Source organism: Strongylocentrotus purpuratus, unplaced genomic scaffold, assembly GCF_000002235.5.
Source record: "Strongylocentrotus purpuratus isolate Spur 01 unplaced genomic scaffold, Spur_5.0 spur5_scaffold_21, whole genome shotgun sequence".
Taxonomy (NCBI): Eukaryota; Metazoa; Echinodermata; class Echinoidea; order Camarodonta; family Strongylocentrotidae; genus Strongylocentrotus; species Strongylocentrotus purpuratus.
The window spans coordinates 35,651,548-35,675,985 of record NW_022145607.1 but is presented as its reverse complement, the minus strand read 5'-3'; the positions used below and the strand labels follow the sequence as shown (position 1 = coordinate 35,675,985).

General features: G+C 36.8%; 1 protein-coding gene across 9 annotated transcripts in view; it reads right to left on the bottom strand.

The window, feature by feature from the left end:
- The window catches only part of LOC100893402 (oocyte zinc finger protein XlCOF19), a 40,102-nt gene extending 15,999 nt beyond the window's left edge, over positions 1 to 24,103 (bottom strand). Inside the window, exons 1-8 of one of the 9 annotated variants that reach the window (XM_030994643.1) lie at positions 23,964 to 24,092; positions 18,318 to 18,413; positions 17,138 to 17,242; positions 15,416 to 15,505; positions 14,012 to 14,116; positions 13,440 to 13,529; positions 12,044 to 12,148; positions 8,866 to 8,946 (exon numbers count right to left, since the gene is read on the bottom strand). In XM_030994643.1, coding sequence (XP_030850503.1) covers positions 8,866 to 8,946; positions 12,044 to 12,148; positions 13,440 to 13,529; positions 14,012 to 14,116; positions 15,416 to 15,505; positions 17,138 to 17,242; positions 18,318 to 18,408 — 667 coding nt within the window. In that variant the 5' untranslated portion in view covers positions 18,409 to 18,413; positions 23,964 to 24,092. The other 8 variants (XM_030994637.1, XM_030994644.1, XM_030994636.1 and 5 more) reach the window with 8 other exon arrangements.
- Between the last annotated feature and the right edge of the window lie 335 nt (positions 24,104 to 24,438).

Here is a 24,438-nt window from a genome sequence, read left to right as displayed (position 1 = left end):
TGAGACTAAACTGTGATAACTCATTAATCTCAGATGTACAAATAACATATCAATTATGGATTTAGTAAAATAAACTTATACAAGTTAAGGAAGTACTGAGTTAAAGATGGAATAGGTAAGTCTGATGACAATCTTTATTAAAGGTGGAGTATGTTGCAATATAGCATAGTGATGGGGAAGTTTATTCCATAATTTGGCTGCTGCATGTGAAAAAGCATGGTCTCCCCATAATGATGGGTACGGGGAATTTGCAGCAAATTACCACATCCAGATCTTAAGGTACGAGTTGGATTGTAGGGGTGTAGTGAGTCTTTAATATATTGTGGCAAAATTCCATGGAGAGCCCAATAAACAAGTAACATAATTTTGAAGTGGACCCTTTTCTGGACAGGTAGCTAGTGAAGAGAGCGTAATATAGGCGTAATAGAGGACATTATTGGTGTGAAAGTAAAGAGTCTTGCACTGGAATTTTGGAGGGATTGCAGTCTGTCTTGCTGCTGTTTGGTTAGTCCAAATAGGAAAGAATTACACAAATCTAATCGAGATGAGATTAATGCATGGATTAATTGTTCACATGCTTTTTGAGTCAAAGATTTTCGTACAAACCCAAGATATGACCATCTGAATAAATATACTCCCCATAGGAACTCAGTGTTATATGCTCTGGCTCCTAACCATTAGAACCAGAGCATATAACACTGAGTTCCCATAGGACATATATGTATTCAGATGGTCATATCTCACCCAATACTTAACATATTTAATTGGTTTTTCGACATTTGTACATTATTTTTGATGCTCTTTCGAAAAATAAAAAAAGAATTGCGAAATTCTAAAATTAGATTTTTTATGACGTCACACTTCACCACTCTATAGGTTATATGATGTTTTGGAAGCGCGAACACGTAACTGCACTAACTGACGCTGGTTCTGATATTTCTCACGATCGGACTCTAGGCCCAATTTAAGCCATTTGCGCATTGTTGAACATTGTTGAAGGTTGATGAAAAAAATTGCTTAATTTTTTGTATAAATGTTACTTACTATATTCCTTCTACTGTACTAACCCTCTGACATGCAAAAAATCCTGAAAAAATTCTCAAACCACGAAGATATCTATGGTTTTCTTTGAAGGTGTCAATGTATGACACTCGATCTCTAACAGTGATTAACAGTAAATTCTCCCAACCATTTTTGAATTTTCCCAACCGTTTTTCCATGAAAAAAGACATATAGAACAGGCTATGAAAAATCTGTCAACACTTAAATGTCTGGAATGGAATGTAGAGCCATTTTATTGCTTTGTGAGATTTCCATTCACCTAAAATGTAATTAAATTGTAATGATATAGTTGGGAGAATTAAGGAATCGATCAGATCAGTTTGTACCATGAATAATGGTCTGTTTTCACTCAAATTTTAAGATTATCTTTAATTGTACATCTAGCATTGAAGTCACTACCTTAGCACCACTTTCTCTCATCTGTGATGCAACCTTGTCTCATATACACCAAAAATGTCAAGGTCATAATATCTATAACAAAGTCATTGAATTCAGAGTTTTTATTATGAATCGGGCGGGTATTAATCATACAAATAATTATTATGCTATTATTGATATAATTATATAATGTGTTAATTTCCAAGGAATTTACATGTTTTGTTAATTTCATTAGTAATGTTAGTAATATTAAGTAATGTTAATTTGTTAAGTTATGTTAGTAATATTTGATCTTCTTGTTAATTTAAGTAATGATAATTTGTTAAGTTATGTTAGTAATATTTTGTTTTCTTGGTAATTTGAGTAATGTGATTCCATTAGTAATATTGAATTTTTTTTAAAAGTAATTTTGATTTGTGTACATGTACAGTGCTTTGAAACAGTTGTCACAAGCGCTATATAAATTTTTCATATTATTATTATTATACAAAAGGAGACACTCTGTTGTGGTTGATCAAGTTTATCCTTTGAACGGTGAGGCAGTGATGCCTTACAATCGTTTCGGTGACAGTTTCTATGTTTGCCACCTTGATTTCCCCTGCGCGTTTTGGTATAGAAGGTTGAAGCCCACATGATGTGATAACATTTAAAACGTCATGTGGTAATTCAGTTAACTTGTCTTTCCACTGCCGAAACTCAGCTGTATTATACTTATATACATGTTGTGTGGACTTGAGCTCAGAGGAGGCAGTAGTCACAGTAGGTGTATAATGAATGGTATTACATTTATTATTATCTGGCCCTGGAATAGGGTGAATATCACCTGCTTTTAAAGGTTCAACTTGAAAAACTTGCACAAGAATAATTAGCATTATATGAAGCATCTCCTACTATATGGTTGATGTACAAAGTCATTTACATAACCACTAACAAAATTATGTGCACATGGAATGTTACTCACATGGAAGCACAATGTTACAAAGATGAACAGAGATGAATAGAATACATTGTATTACATAGCTCCGATTGTGCTTGGTCAGGCAATGACAATACAGGGTTAATACAACAATTCAGAGCCTCGATCATAACATTTTTACATAAATGAACATTCATATCAAATGCTAATGCAACTTATTCAAAAATAGAATGGTAGTGAAATCCTATAGTGTACCATAGGCTTACTATACAATAACATGAGTTAAGGATACAGGTAATATTAAACAAAATCACTTTTAATACAAAAGATAATACTGTAGTTCTTTCATAACAAATGAAAGAGAAAAAACATTCTATGTAAAAGTGAAAAGAGAAATAAAGAGTATGAAACAAGGGAAACGCTCTCGGCGGTCTCGCCTGCACAACGCAATTCAATATGAACCAGAACGTCAATGACGTAGCGCTCATCCGCATCTCGCAACAACAAATATCGTAAATTTTATATGGTACACTTTTGAACTGGTCAAAAAATAAAAATTTGATGCCCTGGAAGGGACATAATTTCATTTCATTTGCATAAAGTACCATAAATAATCAATGAAGCAAAATCTCACAATTCTGTGTAGAATTTTAGTGTTCCAAATTTAGCTCTACCAGATAAGGCAAACCAAATAAAAATCGGACAAGAAATGAGGGAAAAGAAGCAATTTTTATTATTTTTGGAATAAATTTGCATAAATTACCATAATTAATTAATGGAGAACAATTTCAAAATTCTGTGTAGAAGTTTAGTGTACCAAAGTTAGCTCTACGTTACAAAGCAAACCAAATCAAAATCGATCAAGAAATGAAGGAGAAGAAGCCTTTTTTGTGATTTCGAATAAATTTGCATAAATTAGCATAATGAATTTCACGATTCTGTGTAGAAATTTTAAATCCCCCTCCTAGCCCTATCATATGAAACAATCAGAATCAGAATCAAAATCGGTTGAAAAATAACGAAGAAGAAGCATTTTGAAAATCTTGAAGTTGATGCCACAACAAAGTCTAAGTTTGTTGACCTTAAATGACCTTTGGCCTTAACTTAGTGACCTGAAATTCTACTCACATGATTGGGGAGACTTGATAATCCTATAGTCCAAGTTTCATTGACTAAGAACTTATACTTTCAAAATTATATCAAAAATTAAAAAACTTAACCTTAGGTTAAGTTTTCGATGATGATGCTACAACATAGTCCAAGTCTATTGACCTGAAATGACCTTTGACCTTGACTTTGTGATCTGAAATTCTACTCACATGATTGGGGATACTTGATTACCCTATAGTCAAAGTTTCATTGACTAAGAACATATACTTTAAAAATTATATCAAAGATTCAAAAACTTAACCTTAGGTTAAGTTTTTGAAGTTGACGCCGCCGCCGTCGCAATCACCGGAAAAGCGGCGCCTATGTCTCGCTTTTTGCTACGCAGGCGAGACAAAAATCATTAAAAATCTGATAAAAGATACAAAAGAAAAATATCAATACCGGTATCTATGTTACATTCTATCTAGAAATATATTTTCTACAGTGAACTTACAAAAATAAATACTATCCCTTCAAATGTCTTCTTGGGGGAAAACGTGACATCATATACGAGAAAAGATATCGCTTCCTCGATCCGAAAATAGGATATACAATGAGTATAGGCCTGCGGGTGCACCATGTGAGAGAGAGAGGGAGGATTGAGAGTAGAATAATTGAAATTGATCATTTATGAAGTGCATGTACCAAAAAAGTTGGGGGTACATTTAGCTTGCAAAATGAAATCCTATTTCAAGCATGCCATTTCATCCCCCCCCCCCCCCTCCTGAAGTTTTGTGATAAATTCACAGTACACACAATTTTGCTACATGAATTCATGACGCTGAAATCTACTTTCATGATACTGAAAATATATACATCAACATAGTCTTACACATTTCACCCTCATTTTGTATTATGTATAGCGGTCCTTATGAGTAGTGACCCCCAATATAAATTACGAATAGCGGTCCTTATGAGTAGTGACTCCCACTGTAAATTATGAATAGCGCCCCTTCTTCATGTTCATGAATAGCGACCCTCATTTGGTATTATGAGTAGAGGCCTGTCCTTACAAGTAATGACCCTCAATATAAATAATGAATAGCAACCCTTATCTCACGCTATAAATAGCGGTCCTTATGAATAACGGTCCTTATGACATTACAAATTGTGACCTCCTTTCCGTTTTATTAATAGCGCTTCTTCATGTATAGGAAGTTACACGTTATGAATTGTAGTCCTTAAGACTAGCGAGGTTACCCCTTAAAAGATTTCTCTCCTGTATGTGTTCTAAGGTTCCTAATTTTGGACATTTATATGTAGCAGAGGCGCCAGAGGTGACGAGGGGGGGGGGGGCAGGGAAAAATGTGGGGGGTGGGGTAAAACGCATTTTCGCTCCACAAAAAACAAATCACTGGTAAAGGAGTGAAAATGGTAGGTATTTTTTAACCAAAAATACAATAAAAATTGAATCACAACAAAAATTATATTCTATCCAAAGAAAAGGAGAGTAAACAGAAATTGAATTTCCTAAATATTCTGCATGCCCCTATATTTATCGATGGAGGATTTGAAAATAGCAATAGGCGCATATCGTGGAAATTATGTGAGAGGAATGGAAAAGAGTGTATGTTTTTTATCATATGGATGAGAAGACATGATCCCCTCAACACTGGCGTACTGACGGGTTGGGGTGGGGCTTGGGGCAGTTGCCCCCTTCCCCCCGCCCCCAAATAATATTCAAACAAGGTTTATTTCTCATTCGATACCTCTAGAGATTTACAAATGTTGCTGAAATGACACGATTTTCTGGGATTTTTTCTCAATTTCTTTTGTAAGTGCGTTTGTTGGAAAATATCAAAATCCAAAATTTACAGTCAGGCCTTCAGCCCCCACCAGGGCCCTAAGATGGGCCCCTCAAGTCATCTGACTTTAATGAAATGCCTAAAAAAACCTGAGCTTCAAGGGGCTCAGCCCCCTGGCACAAATACAATATCTGACCATGATAATTAAATGCCTAAAACCCCTGAGCTTTCAGGGGCTCCTCACCTCAACTCCCCCCGGGGTAATAGAGCGATTTTACTAACAAAAAAAAAAAAATTTAAAATATTCAAGTTTGATTGTAATACATTAACAGGTTCTCAGAATATCGTGATTACAAGCTCTTTTTTGATATACATGTATGACCCTTTGATCTTTGACCTCATGACCCTCAAATCTAATCAGTTCATTGGCTCTGCAAGATACACACATGTCATGAGTTTGTTAGTAATCCATCCATCTGTTCTAATGATAATATTTATGTGGCATTTTTACTCTGTGTGTTAATAGTCAATTAGCAAGATCATTCACTGTATAAACGATAAAATCCCTTTTTAGAACAAAGTAAACATTTAAATGGCTCTTCTCCAGTAACTAGTAAGATTATTGTTAAAAGAAAATCTCTTAAAGATCGTCACCACTACTGGGCCAGAAGGGATTAGACCACACAGAGAGCCATCGAGGTCACTGTGACAGGTGGCTATCTCATTAACTCAGCTCTCATTTAACATAAGAAAAAGAGGATCATGGGGGACCAACAGGCACCGATTAGGGAAGTTTTCTATATAGAGGGAGCAAGTAGCTACAAGTATGGCAGTGTGCCTTTAATACAATCTGAACATTTATGTTCTTATATGCCTTGTGAGCTCACATTCATAAGAAAATCCTTATTTTATTAGGAACGCTTGACGAGTTTCTCTCTTGTATGTGTTCTACGGTGGCTAGTAACATCCTTTTATAAAAAAAAAATCTCTTATTACAATCACTACATTTATAAGGTTTTTCTCTTGTGTGTGTGTGTCTAACATGACAAGTTAGATGACCTTGTTCACAAAAAGCTGTATCACAAACGGATCAATTAAAGGGTTTCCTACCTGTAATATATATCCAAGCTGGCTAATAACATCCAATTGATAGAAATCTCATATTACAATCGAAACATTTTCATTTTTTTTTTCTAGTACATGTATGTGTCCTAATATGAAAATTAAGATCACCTTGTTGAGAAAAACTGGTATCGTAATGGTAACATCGATAAGGCTTTTCTCCACTGTGTGTTCTTAAAAGTCAAATAAGGGTACTTCTTGGAGAAAAACTTGTATCACAAATTGGAATCCTTAAAGGGTTTCTCTCCTGTATGTGTTCTAAGGTGGTTAGTAAGCCTAGCCTTTTGAGAAAAACCCTTATCACACTTGGAAAATTGATAAGGCTTTTCTCATGTATGTCCTTACATGAGAGGTACATGTAAGAGTACTTTGTTGAGAAAATCTCTTATCACAATGGTAGCATCGACGAGGCTCTTCATCGAGGCTCTTCATCGAGGCTATGTGTTCTTAAATGTCTAATGAGTGTACTTTTATAGAGAAAACCCTTATCACACTAGGAACATTTAAAGGGTTTCTCCCCTGTATGTGTTCTAAAGTGGGTAGTAAGACTAGTCTTTTGAGAAAATGTCTTATCACAATGGGGACACTTAAATGATTTCTCTCCTGTATGTGTTCTAAGGTGGTTAGTAAGAATAGCCTTTCGAGAAAATGTCTTATCACAATGGGGACAATTAAAGGGTTTCTCTCCTGTATGTGTTCTTAAATGGGTAGTAAGATAACTTTGGAAAGTAAAAACCTTATCACACTTGGAACACTTAAAGGGTTTCTCTCCTGTATGTGTTCTAAGGTGGGCAGCAAGAATAGTCTTTACAGAAAGCCCCTTATCACACTGAGAACACTTAAATGGTTTCTCTCCTGTATGTGTTCTAAGGTCAGGAGTAAGATTATTCTTTTCAGGAAGTCCTTTATCACAATTGGGACATTGATGAGGCTCTTCATCGAGGCTGTGTGTTCTTAAATGTCTATATAGGGTACTTTTATAGGGAAAACCCTTATCAAACTAGGAACATATAAAGGGTTTCTCTCCTGTATGTGTTCTAAGGTGGGCAGCAAGAATAGTCTTTTCAGGAAGATCCTTTACCACAATTGGGACATCGTATAAGGCTTTTCTCTACTGGTGGTTTAAATGGCAGAAGATAACTTTAGCATAAAAACCTTTACCTACAATTGGGACATCGATAAGGCTTTTCTCCACTGTGTGTTCTTAAATGGGTAGTAAGATAACTTTTATCAAACTGTTAAAGGTTTTCTCTCCTGTTTGTGTTCTAAGGTGGGCAGTAAGATTAGTCTTTACAAAAATGTCTTATCACACTGGGAACACTTAAATGGTTTCTCTCCTGTATGTGTTCTAAGGTCAGTCTTTTCATGGGACATTCTCTATCGAGGCTGTGTGTTCTTAATGTCTATATAGGGTACTTTTATAAGGAACATATAAAGGGTTTCAAAAGCAAGAATAGTCTTTTCATCCTTTACACTGGGACATCGATAAGGCTTTTCTCCACTGTGTGTTCTTAATGGTTAAGATAACTTTAGCAAGTCCTGGGAACACTTATGTTTGTGTTCTAAGGTGTCTAAATGGTCCTATGAAATGCAGCAAAGATGTTAATTTACTCATTAATATGTTTTTTTTAAATATAATCCCATCCAAAATACTTCTTTCAGAAAAACCCTTTTCACAATAGGAACAGTGAAAGGCTTTTCTCCTGTATGCGTCCTTAGATGCTTTCCTAGATTACTTTGGCAAGTAAAAGCCTTGTCACACTGGGAAAAGATGAAAGGTTTCTCTTGTGTATGTGTTCTAAGGTGGCTAGTAAGCTCATTCTTTTGAGAAAACGTCTTATCACGATGGGAACATCGTTGAGGCTTTTTCGTTGAGGCTGTGTGTTCTTAAATGTCTAGTAAGGTGACTTCTTTGAGAAAATGTCTTATCACAATGGGGACACTTAAAGGGTTTCTCTCCTGTATGTGTTCTAAGGTGGTTAGTAAGAACAGACTTTTGAGCAAATGTCTTATCACAATGGGGACACTTAAAGGGTTTCTCTCCTGTATGTGTTCTAAGGTGGACAGTAAGAATAGTCTTTACAGAAAATGTCTTATCACACTGAGAACACTTAAATGGTTTCTCTCCTGTATGTGTTCTAAGGTGGTTAGTGAGAATAGTCTTTACAGAAAATGTCTTATCACAATGGGGACACTTAAAGGGTTTCTCTCCTGTATGTGTTCTAAGGTGGGCAGTAAGATTAGTCTTTACAGAAAATCCCTTATCACACTGAGAACACTTAAATGGTTTCCCTCCTGTATGTGTTCTAAGGTGACGATTAAGATTATTCTTTTCAGGAAATCCTTTATCACAATTGGGACGTTGATAAGGCTTTTCTCCCCTGTTGAAAATTTTCCCTCCAGTTTGTGTTCTAGGGTGGCTTCTTAGCTCATACTCGCCCTGGTGTGTTTTCTGATGTAGTATAAGAGTGTTCTCATCTGTAAATGTCTTACTGCAATGTAAACACAGATGGGACTTCTCTCCACTGCATGATGTTATATGTGGGTGTTTATTGTCTTGTCCATTGTCCAACTCTGGGGAGGAAAAGAAAGTAATTACATCCTTATTGAAGAGAAGGCCGAGCTCTGGTAAATGCCAGAATTAAAAATCCCTATAGAGTAAAGAAATATCACATGGCGTATCCAGTCTGCCTAGATGCAGACTATCATGTAATGGTTAAAACCTTCAATACAGTCAACTTCGCATACATCAATTTTGACAGGATACATTGAAATCTTTCATATAGTGTGTAAGTCAAAGAAAATGAATTAAACCATATCTGGTCCTAAACAGAACTCTGGAACTTGCCAGCAGTTTTGTTGATATTAAAGATTTTATCCAAATTCGGTTTAAACTGTTGGGCAGACATCCAGAAATTAAGAAAGTTAGGGGTATTTTTTATCATGTACACGGTATATGACTGGCAGACTCCTGTTAAAACTTGGACGATAAAATTACTTTCTTCAAGAATATATTGCCAATAAGGAGGAAGAGAACTGCAAAATCCGTTTACCATAATGAATGAATGGGTGCTGAATACGGAATGGTAATACATATGAATCGATAATATTGAATTTAGCTACCATTCTTGTGCAGACTGTTGATACTTGATAGATATTGTTGGATCTTCGAAATAATCTACTACGGTCCCATACTTGATGAAACGTTCAGTGAACTGCGTACATGCATTGATACTAATACCGGTGTGATAATCGTGATTGTGGTGACGTAGTAATTAGTGTCGACCCTATATAGGGCTAGGCTAGCTAGTAGTACTACAATGCCTCCCAAACAGACAGCAATAGCATAAGGAGCTTCTAGACATTAATGACTCCAAGGAGGCACTCTCAAACAATGGTAGTAGCAAATTACATGAAATTTCAAATAATTTGATGAAATTCACCACAAACTTGATCATCATGATCAACGCTTCATAACTATTGAAAGTCTCAGAAAGTCTGATATTAAAATAACTGAAGTTTGTGATGAACTCGCAACAATTTCAGTACCTTCACACCTCATCAGAGAAGGCAAAATCAACCTTGATGGATGTCGAGATGAAGGTGAATGAGAAGGAGACAGCCATCAAACATCCAAGTGAACTGATAACAGCCTCAAACAAATTGCAAACCTGAAATGCCAAGTTTATAAGAGCAGTATTCTCAAAACAGCTGCAAAAGAACCTTTGGAGCATGGAAAAAATACCAATACTCTCGTTTGTGAAGAAGAAAGAAATAGACCGTAGCCATCAAGTTGGCGACCTTTCTTCAGCAAGGAAAAGGTGATCTTCCAATTATAGTTTAGCTTAAATCATATTGCAAGAGACAAAAGTTGTTACAAAATAGAAGAAAATTAAAGCCATGGTAATAATCAGGAGTACCAGGAGTGTCAAGTCTGACAGATATGAGCGCCATTAGTCCATGGGCCAGAGGGGCTACCGTGCACCCCCCCCCCCCCCTATGATCCTACTTCTTGGGTGTCATTTTGTTCATTGTGATCCATTTCATCAGAGAAAAAAAGATGTTCCCAAGAAAAATTTCATTTAGACATTATTTTTTTGCCCCTTATTTGAAGATATGTAAAATGGCAGTTTTTCTTGTTTTGAACGCTTTCTTAGGGTCTATGAATTATGCGCTTATATTTTACCAGTTCTCAGCAGATATAAATCTGATCTCCACCAAATTAATTAACGATCTTTGCACATCATACAGCAATAGGTAGACAAAATTATTTTATTGTCTTCAACTATTAATGACATCATAAATTGGCATAAAATTTTATATGCAAATTTCTGTCTCGAAACCTGTCAAAATCTGTCAATTTTGTCTGCTATCATCATGAAATAAGTTTTTTAACACCTGAAATTGGTGTTAAATTATTCATTGATATGCTATCTGATATTTCGCACAACAAATTTCAGAATCAGTCAACTCATACCCCCCCCCCCCCCACCCCACGCATAGACTTACATGTAGGCTTACCTGCCTACAGTGTTTTCTTGTGCTACGCCTCTCTTGGGGTGTATGAACTTCAGGACTAAACTGTAATTGTAATTGTCTCTCTCAATGTATGGATTTACTTGCATTGTATGAATTACTTACGTAAGCTTACGTATGATTTACTTGCACTGCATGAAAATTATCAGAAAAACATTAATTTAATATTGATTATTACATACTGTAAAACATATCAACGTAAAAGCCTAGGCTATGCATGTTTGAGAACATGGGAACAATACAAACAGAGCTGCCAACCTCCAGAACAGAAAATCAGTAATCACAAGGCTCAAAATCACTAATTTTTGGAATAAATCAGTAATTTCCTAAGTGGCACTATGAATCGAAAATAAAACGGCATGCCAACACTGCGCGGAAGCATGCACACATGATTGTTTGAAATTTGGGTGATTTTACTCACATAAAATTGCTAAATATTGATTATCAGGTCATGACAATACATCAGTTTTCCATGAAAAAAAAAAGGATAACACCCCCTACAAGAACAAGTATACTTCACCCATCCTAAGAACAGCATACACAATTTTACAATACTCAGACATAACACCGATTCCACCACCAAATAAACAAAACTTTTGAAATTGTCTTATCTTAGGCATATCTTGGTATGTGCATTTATATATTTTGAATATGCCACGAAAAGTGTGATATTTGTACAATATTTGATGAGTTGAAAGGATGAAGCAACCGACTGTCATTTTGGATCCAGTGATATGACACTTCATTGCACGGATAGTGAATTTGAATGACGGATTTTGAATTTGAAAGCTGATTCAACGCTGCGAGTGCGAATTGCACGAATTCAAATGCTCGGAATATGAATTTGAATGACAAAAGTCTGAAATTGGCCGCAAAAACCTATTTTAGTACATTTTGTATATATAATGTACATTCAATCAAAATTCCCGTTTAAAAAAACAAAAGCTCACCTAGCCATATTTTAATTACTGTTGGGTCTAGCCTGTTAAAATATGAAGGTTGATTTTCCTTTTAAGGGATACTTAACCCTGATTTGTTTCTCTCTTATTGGGGGGATTTTTTTTTTTTTAAATTAATATCAGAATGGACTTTAAGGATTTGATTTGCCTTTAAAATGAAAGAATGTTGATCATACCTTCAGGAATTGATTGCTCAGTTTCTCCTCCTCCTTCACCCTGAGTTGTAATAGGTTCAAATATCTCTTCTTTGTCTTCTTGCTTTATGGTGGAATTGACCATTTCTATAAGAAAAGGAAATCAAGAAGAAATGTTCAATATCATTCTTTTTAATAGCTGTGCATTTGCTAATTATTGGAGAATTGTGAACTATTTTCAGACCATGTCAATGCTTGTGGTGCAACTGGATGTTCAAGATATTAAACTGGAACATAGAGAAAATGCTAATATTAAATGAAGTTGTTCCCTTCCTTCTGAATATAGGCCTAGTTAACATGCTTTAAATTTTAGTCTTTCTCAAGCCAAGCTCAACAATGAATTAATTACTAATTCATTCAAAACATAAAACAGGGCAGCATTTCAACAAAACTGTAATAAGTACCGGTAGCGCTTTGTTGCACAACCCATCGAAATGCGTGTACTGAATATAACGCATACATGTTGTTCAATTGGTTGTCAGTGAACTTGTACTGCTGACGATTTTGTGAAACGATACCCCAGTAGTTAATACCATCATTGTATCTTAGGTAATACAAAGTTTTGGGATGGGGTCATGAAAATATTTGAAGCATGTGCGATCCTACAATATTCAGAGATTGTTGTTGCGGTTAAAATCGAATCTAAAGTGATGAAATTGAAATTGTAAATAATAAACTCTCTATGCTGCATAGCTCTCTCTCTCAAGGCCAAGATATTAATTTAGCATAAAAACAATTTTTCTTTACTAAACTCGACCGATCGGCTATTCCCGTTTGGAAACTATATATCACAACTGCACATTCTGAGAATTTCATGGTGGCAGCTACCATTGGATGGCTGTAAGGTGCTATTTGAAATTCATCAAAATTTACTGGGAGCACTGGTAAATTTTGATATTCAATTTTTCTCGAAAGCAGAAGTGTTTAGGGGCTATATTTTCTAGTGCTTATAATACATCCTCAGGGGCATCAAAATATATCGAAATTTTAAAGAATAGCTATCCAGCCATTTTCAAAATTTCCCAAAACTTTGTGTTTACCTTAAACTAATTTACGTCACTGTCTGGTCTACAAGGGGTTCTAACACATTCAGCAACAGATTAATGTTCATTCCCACCCTAAAACTTTCAATAATATGAGGTACAAAATTTGTTTGATATGCTTTAAAATAAGGATTGCACCAGAGTGCATCTACAAACCCCAGAGGCCAACCACATTGGACTTCACGCAATGCATGCATCAGTAGGCTACATACTCCTTTCATGTTCCAATTTTAGATTTTGATTTGTTTTGTTTGTTTTTAGGTTTTTAGGTTGTTGACCACCCTCAGGCCTAAGCGCATTTGTACAAAAGAATTATCTTGATAACTTCATGATACCTTGTTCAGTCGATGGGTCTTGTCCTTCTGTACTTGAGAGGGATTCAAACATGTCAGTGTCAACTTCTTGTTTGATGGTGAAGACCAGGCCTGTTATGAACAAAGTAAAGATATTTTTTATATCATCTGAGAAGTAAAATTTGACCTGGTTACTTAATATTGGCTACAAAGAGAAGAATGCATTTTATAGAAAATAAAATATGGTGTGCCAATAACTCACAAGAATGAATGTCATTGTATGAAACAGAGGGAAAATAAAATTGCAGTACATCTATAGATGTATGTAAATAGATTTAATTTAATTGGACTTTGCTAGCAGGAGTGTACCCCAAGGATACATCCTCCTTTTTCACGACAAACATTCATACTTTCTGTTTCGCTCAAACAATTTATGGTTAGATTTTCCTTTTAAGGGATACCTAACCCTTATTTGCTTCTCTCTTTTTAGGGGGATCTTATTTTAAACAAATTAATATCAGGATGGACTTTCCCTTTAAGGAATCCATTTACCATTAAAATGAAAGAAATATTGTCCTGGGGGGCGGGGGGGGGGGGGGTGTTGTTGATCATACCTTCAGGAATTGATTGCTCAGTTTCTCCTCCTCCTTCACCGTGAGGTGTAATAGGTTCAAATATCTCTTCTTTGTCTTCTTGCTTTATGATGGCATAGACTATTTCTATAAGAAAAGGAAATCAAGAAGAAATGTTCAACATCATTCTTTTTAATAGCTGTGCTTTTACTAGTTATTGGAGGATTTTTAACTATTTTTCAGACCATGTCAATGCTTGTGGTGCAACTGGATGTTAAAGATATTAAACTGGAACATAGAGAAAATGCTATTTACTTAGTAAGTCGTTACCTTCCTTCTGAATATAGGCCTAGTCATCATGCTTTAAATTTTAGTCTTCCTCAAGCCAACCTCAACAATGAATTACTAATTCATTCAAAACAGAAAACTGGGCAGTGTTTCAACGAAATTGTAATAAGTACCTGTAGCGCTTTGTTGCACAACCAATCAAAATGTGTGTACTGAATTTAACATTTACAAATATTCAATTGGATGTCTGTGAATTTGTACTGTTGACGATTTTGTGAAACGATACCCCAGTAGTTAATATCTTCATTGTATCTTAAAGGTAATACAAAATTTTTGTATGGGGGTTATGAACATATTGGAAGCATATGCGATCCTACAATATTTAGTGATTGTTAGAGTCTAAAGTGATGAAATTATAAATAATGATAATAATAATAATATTTAGCTTTTATATAGCGCTTAATACAATGTCTCTAAGCACTTTACAAATATACTATTACACCGGTCTTTGGATTCTGTACTTGCCCGCACACACTGTGTATAACTCTCTCTCAAGGTCAAGATATTATGTTTCTTGACTAAAATCGACCGATCGGCTATTCCCGTTTGGAAATTATATATCACAACTGCATATTCTGAGATTTTCATGGTTGCAGGTACCACTGGATGGCCGTATAGGCACTATTTGAAATTTATCATAATTTACCGGGAGCACCGGTAAGTTTTGATATTTAATTAAGTGCTTAGGGGCTATATTTTCTAGTGCTTATAATACATCCTCAGGGGCATCCAAATATATCAACAATTTAAAGAATGGCTATCCAGCCATTTTCAAAATTTCCCCAAACTTTGTATTACCTTTAACTAATTTACTTCTGTGTCGGGTCCACAAGGGGTTTTAACAAATTCAGTAACAGATTAATGTTCATTCCCACCCAAAACCATTCAATAATATGAGGTACAAAATTTGTTTGAAATGCTTTAAAATAAGGAATTGCGCCAGAGTGCATCTATAAACCCCAGAGGCCAACCACATTGGACTTTATGCAATGCTTGCCTTTGATTTGTTTTGTTTTGTTTTTATGTTTTGGGGTTGTTGACCACCCTCAGGCCTACGCGCATTTGTACAAAAGAATTATCTTGATAACTTCATGATACCTTGTTCAGTCGATGGGTCTTGTCCTTCTGTACTTGAGAGGGATTCAAACATGTCAGTGTCAACTTCTTGTTTGATGGTGAAGACCAGGCCTGTTATGAACACATTAAATATATTTTTATATCATTTGAGAAGTAAAATTTAATCTGGTTACTTATTATTGGCTATAAAGAGAGGAATGAATTTTATAGCAAAATAAAATAAGATATGCCAATAACTCCCAAGAATGAATGTCATGGTAATGAAACAGAGGGAAAAGAACATTGAAGGACATAGATCTATAAATGTATGCAATTAGATCTATATGGATATTTTCATTTTTTAAAAATTTTATTGGACTTTGCAAGCATTTTTTAGTGGGTTCAAACGATTTAAGGTTTGATTTTCCTTTTAAGTGATACTCAACCCTGATAGCAAACTACTCTAAAAGAAAGTAGACAAATCTGAGAAGCAGACGGGTGAAAGTTTGGAAGAAATTGGAAACAAAATAAGAAAGTTATGATAATGCATTATTGAAAGTTGTAATTTGTAAACATATGCATAGGCACTTCAAATAGGCTGAATTTGTAAAGTCACTATGATGAACTGCTGGACAACTATCCCATTTGTTCCAACACACAAAATGACTAAAACATCAATTTTTCAACACATATGACTTGGGAGTGTCTTTTTTTTTTAGAAAACCTTTAATATTATATTATACAAAATATATTTGTATTAGTGCACTAAAGTCAAATCAAATAGCCCAATTTTGAGATTTGCTTTGACTTAGTGATATCATACTTTAAACACTCATAACTTTCAAATTTCTTGTACGATGTTGTTCTAACTTTCACCAATCCTATTATCCAATTTTTTTGCTTTCTCTCAGAGCAATTTGCTATTATTGTTAGATTTTCCTTCAAGAACCTATAGCATACCATCATGAGTTACAAGCTGACCCTCATCTCCCAATGTTTGATTTTCCTTCAAGAACCTATAGCATACCGTTATGAGTTACAAGCTGACCATCATATCTCAATGTTTGATTTTCCTTCAAGAACCTATAGCATACCCCCATGAGTTACAAGCTGACCCTCATATCTCAATGTTTGATTTTCCTTCAAGAACCTATAGCATACCCCCATGAGTTACAAGCTGACCCTCATCTCCCAATGTTTGATTTTCCTTCAAGAACCTATAGCATACCGTTATGAGTTACAAGCTGACCCTCATCTCCCAATGTTTGATTTTCCTTCAAGAACCTATAGCATACCGTTATGAGTTACAAGCTGACCCTCATATCTCAATGTTTGATTTTCCTTCAAGAACCTATAGCATACCGTTATGAGTTACAAGCTGACCCTCATCTCCCAATGTTTGATTTTCCTTCAAGAACCTATAGCATACCGTTATGAGTTACAAGCTGACCCTCATATCTCAATGTTTGATTTTCCTTCAAGAACCTATAGCATACCCCCATGAGTTACAAGCTGACCCTCATATCTCAATGTTTGATTTTCCTTCAAGAACCTATAGCATACCGTTATGAGTTACAAGCTGACCCTCATCTCCCAATGTCTGATTTTCCTTCAAGAACCTATAGCATACCGTTATGAGTTACAAGCTGACCCTCATCTCCCAATGTTTGATTTTCCTTCAAGAACCTATAGCATACCGTTATGAGTTACAAGCTGACCCTCATATCTCAATGTTTGATTTTCCTTCAAGAACCTATAGCATACCATCATGAGTTACAAGCTGACCCTCATATCTCAATCCTTTTGAACCTGGAATGGAAAGACACGTCTCCTTCCCAACTTCTCCTTCCTCCTTGATACTGATGTTTCCTGTACATGTCAAAATAAAAATCATTAAAATTCTTGATCATTACACTTATCATTTCTACAATACAGAGTGAAGTGGATACTTTTGTTATTGATGAATATGTAAATTGTGTTTTTGAATATTTATGTATTAAGCATCTGTTAAGAGCCGGGTTGTATTGGTGCAAATAAAGTGGATCGACTTGTTTTTAATAAATCTTACTAATTTGTTTTCTTCTTCATGATTTGATGTGTAGGTGATAGAATGAAGGTTGTATATAAGAGATGCATTGTAGTGGGCTCTCACTGGGGAATTTGACACCATTTGGGCATTTACCCAATAATAAGTGTTGTCAATCACCTTCAGTTTTATCAGCAACAGGCCTTATGTGATGCTCTGCTTATTCCACCCATCCTTATATGGTAAAGCCATTATCTTACATATTTTACATTCTCTGAAAGACTAGGGGTGGGGTATTTTTTGATGGAACTACGATTTGCTGTATGCAAGACTTGTACACCCATCAATGGTACTTCCACCAAGCCTGGTGTCAAGTCTGGTGTCAGCGAAATATGACCTTCTGAACATGGAAACTGCCAGCAATCTCCCTTTAAATTTTCAATTGCACATGCCTAACATTCATGAATCACAATACTTTGTTCAGTGTATTGAATAAATCTTTTATATTAATTTTTTTAATCAGTGCAGAGACTAAATTATCTTTATAGGCCTATTTACGGTATTCTTCTCTTGTTTTGAGAGAGAGCCTTCCTAACTATTTTTATCTAAAGGTGTAAGGGATCACCTCAATTTCCTGTTTTTGCACAACTCATGTTCTAGCTAGAGGTACCATCTATAAGGTCCAGCTCCTTTTTAAGGTGTTTAAAGTTTTTCAGACTTGCAATAGGTCTACTCTTCACACCTTTGAAATTTTAATGTTTAACGTTCTGATTCATGAATATAAACAAACTTCAGTCTCAAAGCAACACAAACAAAAAACAAAAGAAATCACACCCACTGGGGCATTTATTTCAAGATAAGATGAGAAAGAGCATATAAATATATACTGAACTCGATTATCATTGAAACACTCCATACCTTCATCATGTTCCTGTGATGACTGAAGAGTAATTCCCTCTCCTCCATCTGTACTTGAGGCAGACGTCCAACAAGCATGCTTCGTCGCCATGTTATCTGTGAAACAATATGAAACATCATTATCTATATGCTTCCCAGCAGGCACGTACGCAGGAGGGAGGGGGGGGGGGGTTGGGGTTAAACCCCCCCCCCCCCTCCCTTGAGTTTTTTTTTTATGTGTATGTTTTTCTGGAAACCCCCTCTTTTGAGTTTTGCTAGCCCCAAGAGATAACATACGATTTAAGTTTGAAAATACCCTTCCCCTACTTTTGCATATCGCCTATAAATGCAGCTGTTGGGCGAAAATTATAACTCGGTGTGTACCACATTTTTTGTCCATTCTGGACCAAAATTAGATGAATATTGCCTAGATTTCAGTGGACCGTATCTTTTGATAGAGACATCGGTGAGTCTTGAAATTTGAAATGTGTTCTTCTTATAGACAAATCAATTATCCAACCATAATGGGACAAAGGGAAAATTAAAAAATCGTTCAGACACCCTATGTTTGGATCTAGCCAAAATCTGACTTGGATGACGAGCGCACAAATCGTAGGCGAAGAAGCCTTACGCCCGGGTATTGGCCTCCCTATTTTAAAGATAACAGGATCGAGTGTAGTGTTGCAGCCAAATTGGATATGATGAAAACGTGAACTGGTAAAAAGTGAAAAACCCCATCGCATCTCACTCATCTCTGTTCAGCCACTCTCCCCTCACAGTACCCATAGGACGTTCTTCAGTCTATGTATAGAGGTGGTCAGAGGAGCCAGATGCAATTTCAGCGGAACCGTCGATATCATTCAAAAACTGACTCTTTTTTCTTCTTCTTCCTGAAAAGTGCAGGCTTCATGAAATGAAGGTAACGCTCTGTGGGATGATGCGCGCACAGTCAATAGTACGCAGACAAGATTTCTGGTGCAGGTATGTACATTGTATAGTGATGTGCAGTTAATAAGTAGCTTGCCTGCATGCAAGACGGTGACATCCTTCAATGCCACTTTGAAGGCTCGTGTGAGCCAAACTTTGTTGGGTCTTTCTTCAGAGAGTTCCATTCTTTGCTGGTGCGGTGAAAGAAGGAGGAAAAGTACACTTGGGAGCTGCAGTACAGAGTCCAGAAACGTGAGCCATGACCTCTTGTGATGGACGTAGATTCAGTGAGATGTTGTTTCCACTTGATATCTACCAGGTCCCAGCGGATTCTGTAGAGCATAGCAAGTCGACTCTGGCAGCGCCTACTCTGGAGAGTTGGCCATTGTAGATCCTTCAGTAAGGCTGTTACGCTTGATCTGCGGTCATAAGTGCTGGTGACATATCTTGCGCTGCTTCTTTGGACCTGCTCTAGCTTCTTGATGTTTCGTTGAGTATGTGGGTCCCATGCAGTTGTTGCATACTCCACTATTGGTCTCACATAGGTGTTGTATGTTGCCTCTTTAATCTTGCGGCTACAGCTGTTGAAGTTGGGTTGGAGAAGAGCTTGAATGGAGTTAGCCTTCTTGGTGGTGATGTCAACATGTGTGTTGAAGGACAGCTTTTTGTCCTTCAACACTCTTGGCAGAGTGAACTTCATCAAGGATCAATCCATGGATGGAGTAAGTTGAAGGAGTAGGTTTGTGCTTGTTATACAAACAACTTGGCACTTGGAAGGATGGAACTCCATTAGCCACTTTCTTTCCCACTTCTGCAAGGCATCTTAGTCGTCCTGAAGTAGTGCAGGTGATGTGATTCTCTTGTAGACCGCACAGCCATCAGCAAATAGTCTTGCTGTGGAGCTCTTAACGCACTCTGGGAGATCGTTAATGTGCGCCAGGAAGAGAAGTGGTCCCAGGACGCTGCCTTGCAAGACTCTAGACGTAACATCTGCCTATGGGCTGACTTGGCTGTCTACCAGAACTTGTTGAGTTCGTTGACTAAGGAAGTCCTTGACCTAAAGCACGTAGAACTTTAGCTTACAATTAGCGCATGCACCACAGATCGTTCATCCGATCTCAGCCTCATATTCGTAAGTTGGCGCCTAGCCTAGCCGACACGGGCCCTTCAGATTGGCTATCTCTGTTCTCAGACCTGCCAACCTCTGGAGTTCAAAAACTGTATTCTTTAGTCCCAAAAGTTGTATTTTACTGACAAAAGTTGTATTCTTGAAAATAAACACGGATTGTTACGCGGACCAATGCCTCTTACAGTTTCTACCTAAAGGAAGATTTTATTTTATTGATCATTGGTTGAATATGCATGATTTCGTCATGACTGGTGTGTTCGATGAACCAATGAACATCCCCAAATTGCCGATGTGAGATGCTTGTAGGATACTTTACAGGACAGAATGGACATTTTGCCATTGAAAATGGCGGACGCACACACAAAATATTAATTTAAAATAAAATAATTTAAAATAAAAAAAAAATTATTAAGGAAAATCATACTGTCGTATTTGCTTCTAAAAATTGTACTAAATACGACTAAATCGTACTGGTTGGCAGGTCTGTGTTCTCCATCCACTCAATGCTATACGATATTTGTGCGTGGAGCAAGCTTGCAATTTTCCGGGGTTTTTTAACGGTATACCAAAATTAATATAGCTTAGTCAAACCCTCTATTTGTTATGATTTTTTCAATTAAGTATTTCACTTAGGTATGTCACTTAATTTTAAGTTTTACTTAACTATTTTCGTCATATTTAAGATACAAACTGGAATTTTTCCTGAAATGTTCCTTGATTTTTCTATTTTATATGCAATGCCGTGTGTGCGTCAGTTATGTGTGAATTGCGTCACTTGTTTAAAGCAGGACGTGTCAAAATCTCTGTGGTGTGAGTGTGACATAATATTACGTATTGACTTTGCCATTGAACTTAAATTCGAAGCCACTCGGGCGGATCGGCCAATGAGAGCACGTAAACTCGCTGTACAGCGCTCAATGCGCAAGTTCTTCGTGCAAAGTAGAGTTGTACCACATAGTGACATACACCATACTATAATACCACTCCAGCCAAGCATAGAGAGTCAATGCTAATGCGTATTGACGGTTGACCTCTAGCACTGCACTACGTTTAATATAGGCAGCATTTGAACACATGAATAGTCAATACACTCATATTAAACACACAGATGCACACAATCATTCCGATGCGGCTGATCGGCAAGTTTGACAGTGGACTCACAATTTCAACTTTTAAATTATTCTTTCTAACATCGGAAAGTTGAAAAAATTGTATTTTACTTATCAATTGTCACTAAAGTACCGATTTTTAGTGAAATCAGCTGAGTTTTGTGAGTGGTGTTTGAAATGTTTGAAATTCAATAGCACAGCTTTTAATACACAGCCAGGATATAGATCTAGCAATGCACCTATGTGTGACTATTACTAGTGCTCCAGCTTGTGTAGGAGCAATCTGTGGGAGACCTTGTCAAAGGCTTTGCTGAAGTCCAGGAACTTTTTCTTGCACCACGTTAATAGCATTGCACCTAGAGAAATAACCATCTGATATGGGTCATTTCTTTAATAAAACTGACATTTGTTGACATTTCCAATATACAGACGGTACTTCAGAGGTTTCGCACCGAGGAGGTAATCTGGCCAACTATTCATACCACTTTGTGACAGAAACTTTCTTCCCCGATTTTCACTATTGAGATCTAATTTTCTGATTTATAAATCAGATATAAAATAGGTATATTGTTCTATTTACACTAAATATTTTTAGATGACCTATTATAAAATGCGAAATTTACGGACTTATCCAATTTTTTTCTCCGAACCGTGAAACGTATCGTTCATCCGTTCAAACTAGTAATCTACGACCTGACCCGGCCGATATATTTCCGGGTCAACGTACCAAAACATAGCAAATGGCCAATCAGAGCACTCGTTTCGTATTGGGTTTATGAATATATCACTGGGTTGACTCGTACATAGCTATTGGATGTTCGAAAAGAAAAAATGAATATTCATCAACTAAAACCAAGATGGATGACAACGAATCATGTCGACTACGAGACTTTCTCGGATTAATCATTAATTTAGGATATAAATTAGCAAGCTATCGTAAGTCAAAGCCATATTTGTTTATTTTTTTATATTTTAATAATCCTATTGTAATATTGCAACAAAAGTGCATTTATGAGGATGTAAAGAGTGAAAATCTTGTTGCATATCTCATTCATCGCGGTCCGGCCGAACCGAACCATTTGTTCCACTCAGCTATAGGCCGTACTTCAGTCTATGTATATAGAGGCGGTCAGAGGAGCCAGATGCAATCTCAGCGGAACAACCGTTGATATCAGATTCAGAGACTGAAGCTTTCAGTCTACATTGCACCACACACACACATCATCAGATTCTTCAACTAATGTACTACCGTACTGTGAACATGGTGAAGGAGGTAAACTTAATCCAAAGAAGAAGTCCAGTAGACCTAGTATCAAATCAGTCTGCCCTTTCTCTTCGATTCCCTTGGCCAGATCGTCAATGGTCAGTATAAGCTGAGCACATACGCCTCTGTCTGAACCCAATTCGGTCTAGGGCTAGGCCTACATGTAGCTCAGCTCAGGCCCTTCTAGCTTCTCCGGTCTAGACAGCAATATAACCATCTGATTTGGTTTTTTTTTTTAATAAAACTGACATTTGTTGTCATTCCCCAATACAGATGGCAACCCAGAGATCTCGTACCGTGGGGATGGCTATAGGATCTAGGCTATATGTGCATATTTTCGTCCACGACATTTTCTCCCCGATTTTCTTTATTTAGATCTAATTTCCTGATTTCTAAATCAGATGTAAATTAGGTCGGTATGTCATTTGTCCTAATTACAGTTATCAAAATTTGATAACTCAATATTAAATGGATAAATTACGGACTTACTTATATGAATTATCCAATTTGTATCTCCGAACGTTCATGCACTCGGAACATAGGGCTATATGACCCGGCGGCCAAAATATTTCCGGGTCAACCTACCAAAACATAGCCAAATGGCCAATCAGAGCACTCGTTTCGTGGGAGTTCGTTGGTCAAGCTGGGCTTACTCGTACGTAGCTACGGTAGCTATTGGACGTTCGAAAAGAAAAAATGAATATTCATCAACTAACAGCACCAAGACGGATAATGTTGACTAACGTTAGATCTACGAGACTTTCTCGGATTAATCATTAATTTAGGATCTAAATGAGCAAGCTATCGTAAGTCAAATAAGCTATATAGATCTATAGGCCTATGTTATTTTTAATTTGTGTTATAATTGCAGCAGTTATGAGGATGTAAGTAAAGAGTGAAAATCTCGTTGCATATCTCATTCATCGCGGTCCGGTCGAACCAAACCATTTGTTCCGTACAGTGCCTCACAGAAAGAGGTCCCCATGCAGACTTCAGTCTCTATAATCGGAGGTCTAGTGGAGTCAGACGTAGTCTCAGTGGAACAACCGACGATTAGAGAGACTGAAGTTTTCGGTCTACTCCGGTCCAGCTCCAACGTGATGTTGAGCAAGCGGGACTGAAGCTGAAGCAAAATCTTCTAAAGAAGTTGGCTGCAGCTCAATCTTGGACCTTTCCAGGAGTAGAAACTCTACTTAATGCCACTGAGGCTGAATACAGTACGTTTATTTTGCACTTACCTGCTCTCTCAGCTGAGTCACCTCTGGCTTCTGGGCATTTATGTTAATAAAGGAAATACGGGCGTCCTAAAACGCTACTTGAAGTTGAATCCGCTCGCTCAATGAAACTGATTGATATAGCGCTAGCCACCAATAATGAGGCCGCCTAGCCTAGGCGGCCTGATGCAATTAATCGAATAGGAAAAGAAAAAACTGTGCACGTCGCGGCTGACGGTAACGGCCACCTAACATTGAAATATAAATGGCTAGTCTACACCAATTTAAAGCTGATATCTTACGCTTTGCTCTCATATAGATCTAGATCACCGAATTTTTTTGGCTGGGTCTTATTGTTTCAGATTGAATGTGGCTCAAACTGGCATATCGGAAGGCTTATTTGCACTATACAGAAAATAATGGCCAAAATGCGTTTCCAACTTTGCTGAAGGCTGTTAAAACTATCGTATGACATTTTAAATAAATAATGGGCTACACC